Genomic DNA, 11,632 nt, shown 5'->3' with positions numbered 1-11,632 from the left:
AAAAACAAGATGTAAGAAACATTTAAAAAGAGGGCATCTAGTATTAAGAATCTTGAAGAGTACAGCAAAAGAGAAAATGTTCTATTAGATATTATAATTTGGTATGTAACATGAACATTTAAAATTCTGATTAAAGTAACTAAAATGACCTATATTTTTAAAAAAAAGTCAAATAAGAATTTAGGAGATAGAACTCAAAATAAATTTACTCTAAGTAGTAACTTGATGTAAGAATATAAATTCTTTCAGTTTGGTAAACATGGATACAAAATCTTGTTGTCTGTATTCTACATTTGCGTAGGTTGTCTATAAAGAGTGATACATGCCAGGTCACATCGAAATGAGTCAACACTTTGAGCTAAAAGGCTGTTTACACAATATACACATTCTTTACTTACAGAGCAAAATAAGCTTAACACTTTTATATTAAAAACCTGGGATACAGTAGGATTAGTAGCACCATGAAAAATAATTCTTCCCCCAAACTGCAGTCTTTTATTTTACTCAGTGTGATTCTTCTCTTTATTTAACTTTTAACATACTGTTGTAAGTTACTGGGCAACATATATAATCTTCATCTTATAATCCTGGGGAAAGTCATTCTGGACCCAAGAAGTAAATTCCTTATTTCATTCATAGAAAACTAATAGAGACATTGCTCTGGCACGTTGTTGAGGTACATCTGTATCTTCATGGTTACTAGTCAGCATGTTCTCTTGGTCATATATAGTAGCACCATTGGTGGCAGCAGTGGTAAAGTTGGGAGGAGTGAGACGTTGCATCCTGGGAATTTTATATATATATATATATATATATATATATATATATATATATATATCACATTTAAAAACACACAAGGAATTCTTCAAAATGTTATGTCCTCTTCATGCACACTTGACATCGGCTAATACGTGTCCTCAAGTCTCCTGCTTTCAGTGTTTCTGACTGGGGTTTGCTAGGAGATAAGAAACAAGACAATCAAATTAGCCTTTTCTAGTTTTTCAATTCTATTATTGGTTCAGATTCATACACAAACATCCTATTTTTGCTTAAGTAGCTCTCCTATGACTTAATCACTAACTTTTGAGCAATGTGATCTAGTGCAGTAACTGGTATGGCTGAAGAGCCATTAGTGGTCATAGTTATTTTTGTGACTCTTCTCTCTACCACTATTTCCTCTATTTGTCTCTCCCTCTTTATCTCTTAAACATTTTTCTAATAGTCCTAGAATGAAGGAGATCTGAGCAACTAATGATGAATAAATGATAAAACATATGCATATGAAATACAAAAAGACAATTTTAAGAATAATATCAACTAATGATAACTCAAAAGAAGCAATATATAAAAATTAATTTAAACAAAAAAAATCTAATTTAAAGGACCTACCAAGACTGAAGTATCCTGAAGTACATATACTATATGTGGTCTTACTCATTCAGACACTTGGATAAGAGCATTGAAAACATCCTGGGAAAGGGGCGCCTTCATGACTCAGTTGGTTAAATGTCCAACTCTTGATTTCAGCTCAGGTCATGATTTCAAGGTTGTGAGATCAAGTCTTCATCAGGCTCCATGGGCATGGAGCCTGCCTAAGATTCTCTCTCTCTCCCCCTTCTCCTCCCCACTCCTGTCTCATGCTCTCTCTTTCTCTCTCAGAAGAAAAGAAAAGAAGAGAAGAGAAGAGAAGAGAAGAGAAAAGAATAGAAAAGAAAAGGAGAGAAGAGAAAAGATAAGATCCTGGGCAAAGAGATCACTGGACTGAGGCAGGGATCATAGATCACAGCTTTAATCTTCAATTCCTGGGTAGCCTCTGTCTAGTTGAGCAGCTCAATTACTGTTGAGCAGGTTTGAAAGGTTATAACCTTTCCTTACTTTGTGTGTTTGCTACTGAAGGATTACTACTACCAAGCCATCTGAAAGCATACATAGCTAACATTAGCCAAGTCTGTTTTTCTGTCCTGAGTCAGGTATACGAAAAGAACAAGCACAAATGAAAAACACAGTCCACTAAATCTTCAACATGTGTTGGGTATAAACAATCCATGAATTGCTTCTCTCTTCCCTAGTACTTTTGAAGGAAGTGCCTTACCTGAACATGTCTGACACATCTACAGTTGCTAGCCAAAAGCTGTAGGAATTGGCATAGTAGTTGCAGGTACCCCGCCCATGACATTCAATGAAGGGAGCTGAACGAAACTCTTCCAAGCAGGAACCAGGGGAGGCCAAGGCTTGACCTGAGCCCTCTGCTCCTGCGCTTGTGTGCTAGAAAAGATAAGGAAAAATGTGCCACTCATACCTTAGTGAATACCCAATGATATGTGTTAAATATGACCCCAAATTCAAATCCAGTGAAGGATCTAGGGCAAGAAATAAGAGAATGGTATCGAAACCAAGGGTACTCAACAGAAGCAACAGGCAGATTATGAAAATATATTCCAGAAAATATGTGAAGGGAAACACAATATTTGGACAGAAGTTATTTGAAGTTCAAGCTTCTTACTATGCAAATGGCAGGGATTCACTGTATTAGGAAGATAGATATGATAGGCAGTTAGCTACAATGACAAAGGCAAGGAAGAGTATTTCATACCATCATGAAGGAGTAGCCAATCCAGAGAGAATCCCATCCCTGAGGACAATGGGGAATCTGGATGGTCTGACTGTGAACTGCAATCACCACGGCTGGAGCTTCACATACTGCACATCTGGTAAGGGAAAGGGAGGGGAACACAATCTGCACAGTGAGTACGTGGGAACTAGCAATCCTTCTTCTTTCCAAGCTTTCTTGGTATAGATGCCCATTAAGGTGTCTTCTGTGCTCACAAAAGCAGGAGAAAAATGCACTTCAAGAGTTGCTTTTCATAAGCCCTATCTCCCAATATACTTAATAAATTTATAAATGACAACTGTAAGCCTTATTTAAAGAAACTCCACAACCACTGCTATAGCATTTTCATTTTCCATTCTGCCTTAAATTTGTATTCATACTTGCTATAGTCAATGTCATAATCGCTGTAAGAGTTTGGCTTCATGTACTGCACATACTACTTGCTGTCAAAATGCCTAACTGGATGGTAGACATTTAGTAATGCCGAAACTGTGGTAAGAACAATGTCTGGTGAACAGGAAAAGACAAGAAACAGATACTTTCTCAAACCCCACCCATTATTTTTGTTCCAAAGGATATTTACTAACCATTTGGCTATATCTAGAGAAATACAGCATTTCCAGAATGCTGGGCAGCTACCCAGGCACATGGAGATGTGGCTTAAATTTATAAAATTAAGTAAAGCAGCAACACAGTAAATATGTTGCCAAGTCTACCAAATCTTTAATAAATATCATGAAGGGACCTTCTGACATATGACTGAACCAATTTGGTGAATTTTTCTACAAAAGAAAAATAATAAATAAATAAAATAATAAATAATAAATAAATAAAATAAATAAATAAATATAAAATATAAAAATAAAATAATAAATAAAAAATAAAATAATACCTTTAAAGGACCATTTACTCCCAAGAGTTGGGACTAAAAAGGGCACCATGAATTTACTACTAAGAGATACTGAACTAGGTTTAACCTTTATATTCAATGTTAAATAAACTAGACTTTCCAATGATTCCTCCTTTATGGTTAGTAGACTCCTAAATCAATTGGGCCATGATCAGAATGAAAATGACAGTATCTCAAAGGCCTAGGAGATTGAGTTAGACTAGAGTTCTAATGTGGCAAAACCCTAGGAAGTCTATACTAATGGTACCTCTCTCCTGTTAGTTACTCATGCTCCAAACCTCAGCTATCACTCCCTCTGTCCCATAACTTATCAACAACCAAATCCTATCTATTGGATTAAAGTGATACATGTCCCCCACTGACAGTTCCAATCCATTCCTATCAGGACTACAGCAATACCTTCAATCTAACTGGTCTCTCTATTTTAGGACCATTTCCTCTATAATCTATGTTACATGTCGATGGTTCTGTAATTTTCCCTTAAGTATAGCTCAAGCACTTTTCAAAGCTCCCCATTATAAACCAGATTAATTCCAAAATAAAACCTTACACTGAAAGCCTTCTACAATCTGGGTCCGAGATAACTTTCTAAACTCTTCCCTCTATGCAACTTTTACAAGTTACATTCTAGACATATCAACCTACTACCCATTCCCATGTTCTCTGCCTAGTATGCCCTTCCCCTTTACAACCACCTGTATCTCAAGTCCTCCCCATCCTTTAAGTACTAATCAGGTCAAAATACATTTCTTTCACATAGTTATCCCAAATTTATCCAATTAAAATTAAACATTCTTTTCCTCATGTTTTTATAACATTTTATTAGATCTATTGTAACATTTAGCCAAGAGTGATATATATTATATTAATTTACACAAATTTGCATAATTATTCATCTGATTTCTTTGTATATCATACTAAGTCTATCATGGGGTCTGGTTAAAAGCAAATCCCCAATTAATATGGCTTAAACTAAATACTTAACTGGATATTATAAAGTCACCTCTGTCCTACCGAACCTGAGAAGAACATGATCAAATTATTAGCTTTAGACTCATTTCTGACTAGCTAAACTAATTGGGGATTGGTAAAAGTCAAAGCTAAACCAGTGTCTCACCGACTAATAAATGGTTGGATGTTCTGGCCCTTCAGGGGCTCCATGCTCATTGGCATGGGCTCTGGGGTGGACAGCCAGTAAGAATAGTCATTTCTTGAAGCAAAGTTGCAAACATTATTGATGTTGCAGAACATGAAAGGCATGGTACTGAAGCGACGAAGGCAGCTGCCAGCCGTCCCTAGGAAGAATTGGGGAGAAAAGGATGAAGGACTATATACGATGATGATACTTTAGTTTCTTTTGAAACCCTAACAAACAACCTACCAAGGAGAAATTTGCCTATGTTTCTTAGATAATAAATACACTTTGTTTTAGGTCTTCAATTATAAGATGCATGTTTACTTATATTTTTAACATTTCTAAAATCGGGAAATATCTTATAATTTATATAGACATTTATTGTTGCAGTTCATTATATATTCTCCAACATTGTTTTTACACTGGTGATGTACTTATAAATAATGGTGTCTTATGGAGAATATTGAGCAATTTATTATGAAAAAGTGAAGAACACACACAGAGCTCTTATAATGTCTTGTTAGTACTTCCTTTCCAGGCTATCCTCTCTTCTTCCAAGACATCCTCAGTATGTATCTTGTTTGTTTTTGCAATCTCTTTGGGCCTAGGGACAATGGTAGTGCTGACCAATACGCACAGGAACCATGAACAGTTTTGGCGGTGAATAATAAAAAGGAAAAAACAAAGAGAGAAAGGAAGGATGCAAGCGGAAAAAAATTCAGAACTAGTAAGAGCAATAGAGGTTATCTATCTATATCTCTACATATAACTCTAAAATTTATCTCTTTTATTCTTATTCACCAAAGAATGATGAAAAATGGTGTACCCCCTCACACATTTTTAAGTTTAGGTGTAAAACTTTTCATCAGAATTTCAAATTGATACTATGCCGGTTATTAAGGTATTGGTTATTGTCTCTTGGCTCCAAAGCTACCTTTCTATACTCCACTTTGTGATACTGGAGCCTGGGACTTTGCAAACTACATTTCTTTTTTTTTTTTTTTTTTAAATTTTTTATTTATTTTCAGCGTAACAGTATTCATTGTTTTTTCACCACACCCAGTGCTCCATGCAATCTGTGCCCTCCCTAATACCCACCACCTGGTTCCCCCACCCTCCCACCCCGCCCCTTCAAAACCCTCAGGTTGTTTTTCAGAGTCCACAGTCTCTCATGGTAATGTTACCAGCTGTCATGTCTAGTGTTTTGTGAATATATTATATTTAAAAACAAACTTTCTCTCTCTCTTTTAAATATATCCAACATAATGATTTGAAACCTAACAATAAACATTTTTTAAGGTACATAAACTTATCTTTAACAAGCGGAAGTCATTCAATGCTCCTTTTGCAACTGGAAATTATATGTCAATTGCACTGTTCTCACACAGTTTTTCCTAGTGTGTTTTTTAAGTTTTTTCTTGATTATCCTATCATATTTCTCTGAAAAAATAATCTATAATAACTTTTAAAAACTTTCTATGATCATAAGACTTTACATGTTAAATATTTTTTAAATTGTCATCATTATATTGGGAATTTATAAAAAAAACAGATATTATAAATTTTGATAATTACTAAATACAAAAAGTAAACTTGTTGGGAAATGCATTTTCTAATGAGATGGATTAGAGGGAATTATAGAGCCTCAGTTAATGGAGACTTTAATGAAACCATTATTTTGAGTTGTCCCTTTGAATTTGTCCCCAGAGGTTTTCACACTTCACGGCAATACACAATAGTATGATTCTTTCATAAAGTGGGAGATGGGTGATAGTGAACGGGGATGTGGGAAACAGGATTATCCAAAGTATATACATAGGCAGTTCAACTTCAGGAGAAAGTACGTATGAAAATTGAGGATTTGAAATTTGATTCCTTTAAAATTATGCCTATTTAGTTCTTGGAAATTCCTTATGTATCCAAAGGAATATGTTTATCTCAGACTGAAGATGACTGATAAAAGACCAAAGTTCTTAAACCTAATGGGTCATCATCATCATTGGGAATTTTTGTATAAGAGGTTTGGGATGTGTCTAGGAATCTTTTCAAAACTTATCCAGGTTGAAAATCATTGATTTAGCCTAATTAATTCTTTTTTCAGAGGAAAAAATGTGGCTCAGAGAAAGGTGACTAACTCAAGGTCATGTGAGAGTGACTGACAAATTGGAATAACTGAAAATGGATGGATTTACTGGTGCAGCCACTCTGGACAACAGCATGGAGTTTCCTCAAAAAGTTGAAAATAGAGCTTCCCTATGACCCAGCAATTGCACTACCAGGTATTTACCCTAAAGATATAAATGTAGTAATTCAAAGGGGCACATGCACCCCAATATTTATAGAAGCAATGTCCACAATAGCCAAACTATGAAAAGAACCTAGATGTTCATCAACAGATGAATGAATAAAGAAGATCTAGTATATAAATACAATAGAATACTATGCAGCCATCAAAACCCCAAAATCTTGCCAAATTTTGCAACAATGTGGATGGAACTAGAGGGTATTAGGCTAAGTGAAATAAGTCAGTCAGAGAAAGACAATTATCATACGATCTCACTGATATGAGGAATTTGAGAAACAGGACGGAGGATCATAAGGATCATCAGGAAACAAACTGAAGGCTGCTGGGGGTGGTGTGGAGGGAAGGGATAAGGATAGGGTGGTTGGGTGATGGACACTGGGGAGCGTATGTGCTATGGTGAGTGTTGTGAATTATGTAAGACTAATGAATCATAGACCTGTACCCCTGAAACAAATAATACATTATATGTTAATAAAAAAAAAAGAGGGTGGCGGTAACAAATGGAATGCTAAAACTGTTCTGTATAGGAGCAAAAAAAATATTAAGAATCATTAGTGTATTAAAGCCTTATAGTTTTAGAAAATGAAAGGCATTGAGAATTCATGAGATTTTTCTTCAAAATTTTCTCCGAAAATTTGGAGACTATTCAAAATTCTGCTTCATTGTATGCAACCTAAAGCATAGATGCAACCAAACACCCATCTTCTCATCATTATGGGCCTTCCTTTTATGTACCTTTTCCTTTTCTTTTCTTTCTGAGACCAAGGATATCTCCAGCCCTGTCCCCAATTAAGCAGTAATGTTTTATTTTTAATTTACTTTATAAATAAAAAGTACTTTGATTTCCATTCTCCAATTTGATTTTCACACCTATGATCAAGAAAGATATAGGACCAATATTTTCTTATATTTTATACACAAAAAAGTGGCTAAGAGGTAGTGACTAACTCAAACCTGTGCATTCAGTGATGGAGATAAGAACTGAATCCAACACCTACCAGTGCTAAATCCATCCGTTTTCTTTTTTTTTAATTAACATATAATGCATTATTTGTTTCGGGGTACAGTTCTGTGATCCATCAGTCTTACACAATTCACAGCACTCACCATAGCACATACTCTCCCCAAAGTCCATCACCCCACCACTCCATCCCTCCCACCCCCCTCCACTCCAGCAACCCTCAGTTTGTTTCCTGACATTAAGAGTCTCTTATGGTTTGTCTCCTTCTCTGGTTTTTGTCTTGTTTCATTTTTCCCTCCTTTCCCCTATGATCCTCTGTCCTATTTCTCAAATTCCTCATATCAGTGAGATCATATGATAATTGTCTTTCTCTGACTGACTTATTTCACTTAGCATAATACCCTCTAGTTCCAACCACGTTGTTGCAAGATTTGACAAGATTTTGGGGGTTTGATGGCTGCATAGTATTCCATTGTATATAGATGTATATACCACAACTTTTTTTTTTATTGTTTTCACATTTGAATTTTTAAATTGTTTTTATTAACATATAATGTATTATTTGCCCCAGGGGTGCAGATCTGTGAATCATCAGGCTTACACATTTCACAGCACTCACCATAGCACATACCCTCCCCTATGTCCATAACCCAACCACTCTATCCCTACCTCCCCACCCCCCAGGAACCCTCAGTTTGTTTTGTGAGATTTAGAGTCTCTTATGGTTTGTCTCCCTCCTGATCCCATCTTGTTTCATTTTTTCCTTCCCTACTCCCCACAACCCCCTGCCCTGCCTCTCAAATTCCTCATATCACAGAGATCATATGATAATTGCCTTTCTCTGATTGACTTATCTCACTTAGCATAATACCCTCTAGTTCCATCCATGTTGTTGCAAATGACAAGATTTCATTTCTTTTGATGGCTACATAGTATTCCACTATATTTATATACCAGATCTTCTTTATCCATTCATCTATTGATGGACATCTAGGTTCTTTCCATAGTTTGGGTATTGTGGACATTGCTGCTATAAACATACGGGTGCATGTACCCCTTCGGATCACTATATTTGTATTTTTAGGGTAAATACCCAGTAGTGCCATTGCTGGGTCGTAGGGTAGCTCTATTTTCAACTTTCTGAGGAACCTCCATACTGTTTTCCAGAGTGGCTGCACCAGCTTGCATTCCCACCAACAATGCAGTAGGGTTCCCCTTTCTCTGCATCCTTGTCAACCTGTCGTTTCCTGACTTGTTAATTTTAGCCATTCTGACTGGTGTGAGGTGGTATCTCACTATGGTTTTGATTTGTATTTCCCTGATGCTGACTGCTGTTGAGCACTTTTTCATATGTCTTTTGGCCATTTGGATGTCTTCTTTGCAGAAATGTCTATTCATGTCTTCTGCCCCTTTCTCAATTGGATTATTTGTTCTTTGGGTGTTGAGTTTGATAAGTTCTTTATAGATTTTAGATACTAGTCCTTTATCTGTTATGTCATTTGCAAATAATAATCTCCCATTCTTTCAGTTGTCTTTGGCTTTGTTTTACACACCACAATCCTTCCAGTAATCCAACATAGACTGTATTTATTTGATCAGGTGATTGTTTCTTTAACATAAAAGCTATAGCTGTCTGTATCCTTTGCTTAGCCAGCAAGCTCTCTCCAATTTGACCCCTGTGTGAGCCATAGAAGAGACTCTGCAACCTGGGATCACTCCTGGGATCTTAGGTCCCATATCATGGCCTTCCCATGTTTGAGGCCTATACTGTACCTGAATCAGGGCCAGTAGCCTCCAAGTCTGAATGCATAGTATGACAGCCCTTGTTTGACCAAATACATGCATTTTGACAAGTTACAGTGAGATAATGGATAGCAGATTCCATTTTCTCTTTGAATTAAATTTTTTAATTTCACGGTGCTCAAAAAATTCTAATGGTTCCCTATTAAGTCAGGGATTTGAAGTTTATAAGCTTGATTATAGGTACAAGTTAAGATTCTAATAGTGAAGACAGAATGGTCTAAAAGGAGAAGAGTTTTATGGGAGGAAGACTAGAGGGATTTACATAAAAGACAAGAACATTTTCACCATGAAGATTTGTCAATCATAGAATTAGAAAAAGAAGATGCCACCTATGGAAAGTAAATGTGGGAAGGAAAAATAGCAGAGGAAAGATGAGAAAGAGACAAAGAAAAGCAGAAGTGGGAGAAGAAAGTTGGTGGGCAAACTCCTCCTTTATTTGGCTTCATAAAATGACCCATGACTCTTGGCTTCCTTGTTGGTGGAGATGTGTACTCCAGTGGGGCAGCACTCCCTGGCAGGTGTGGCCACATGACCGGAGAATAGAGTGAGCAGAGAAGACCTCTGGAGGTCTCTGTTGCTGAAGTATTTTCACAAAATAGCCTAGCTAAAGAGACCTCAGGAGGCCTCTTACTATGGAGACCCCAGAAACTGGGAGCCCAGACTATCTTCTCAATTATTTTTATGGAGACAAAGGGGATAATGATCCCTAAAATTGGCAGCCACAGGTCAATGGGGCTTTGAAATCCAAAGTCAAAAATTCCAGAAAAGAAAATGTGGAGAATTGGAAGATGTCTTGAGAGTCATCCAGTCCAGTTTCATCCCATCAACAAATCTGCCCACCACAGTACAGAGATGACACACGGGAACACATTAAATGAAGTGTATTTTATACAGAAATATGGTGCTTTACATAGTTTTAATCTACTCTGTTAATACTTCATAAAGCTATGACACTTATTTTAGGACATATAAACTAGCATAACTAAGAAATGGCCCTAATTTCTTCGATTTAGAAATCAAGGTTCTCTTCAGAACGTACCTTTCAACTTATTGAAGACCAGTGTCAGAGAAGAAAAAAACTATCTCCTATGAAAAAACACTGCCCACTCAAGCAACTATTATACCTACCATAGAGAGACCAGGGAATCTATTTTCTTAATAACTAAGCTAACAAAAGAGCACATATGGCCTTCCCCAAAATGTGCTGCTTCAGGCCAAGAATTGTACCTCACACTAGCTATCTAATGCTTTTAGAGTAATGTATTATTTATTTAAAACTTACAGTGAATATATTTGGCTGCCCTTGACATGGTCTGCAATTTGGAAGCCCCCCGAAACTAGGGAGATATACTTGTCCAAGGCTACTCCAAAACCCAACAGGATTTTCAAAACAAAATGAAACACATAATAAAAAACATGATGCCAGTTATCTCACCCAAGTCTTGACCGTGAGCTCTTTTATTTCCTTGAACATACAGGAGAGAAAAGCCTTCATAAATCTGGACAGTTCCATGTGGGCATTGTGGTGCATCTGTTGTCTGGCTGTGACGTGTGATGAGGAATCCATGGGCGATAGAAGAAGTTCCTGGAGGACCTGGGGGACCTTGCATACCATCTGGTCCAGGGGGACCATCCAAACCACGGGTACCTATTTTCATGGAATCATCAGTATACAAAATTTAAGTAAGCCCTGATCCTATATTTATGGCTAGTGACAAAACATTATGATCTCATTTGATTGGCTAATTTAATCAATATTTACAGAGTGCCTTTTAAGGTATTGTCAGATATCACGGATTTAGAGATAAATAAAATACGGTTCCTGCCCTCAAAGAGACTTGAATATATATATTTTTTCTAATGGAATTGGTTGTCAACATTAGGTACTATATAATGAGTACTGGGTG

General features: G+C 36.5%; 1 protein-coding gene across 2 annotated transcripts in view; it reads right to left on the bottom strand.

Moving 5' to 3' along the window:
* Positions 1-857: 857 nt before the first annotated feature.
* The window catches only part of COL4A5 (collagen type IV alpha 5 chain), a gene marked incomplete at its 5' end in the record, with an annotated part of 234,983 nt that continues 224,208 nt past the window's right edge, over positions 858-11,632 (bottom strand). For both annotated transcript variants that reach the window (XM_080795346.1, XM_080795345.1), the window contains 5 exons: positions 858-955; positions 2,093-2,265; positions 2,594-2,708; positions 4,639-4,816; positions 11,161-11,373. In XM_080795346.1, the coding sequence (XP_080651472.1) occupies positions 874-955; positions 2,093-2,265; positions 2,594-2,708; positions 4,639-4,816; positions 11,161-11,373 (761 nt within the window). In that variant the 3' untranslated portion in view covers positions 858-873. The remainder of the gene's footprint in view (positions 956-2,092; positions 2,266-2,593; positions 2,709-4,638; positions 4,817-11,160; positions 11,374-11,632) is intronic.

This window comes from Martes martes (assembly GCF_963455335.1).
Source record: "Martes martes genome assembly, chromosome: X".
Taxonomy (NCBI): Eukaryota; Metazoa; Chordata; class Mammalia; order Carnivora; family Mustelidae; genus Martes; species Martes martes.
Note: the sequence above shows the minus strand (reverse complement) of the source record. Positions and strands in the feature narration are given on the sequence as shown.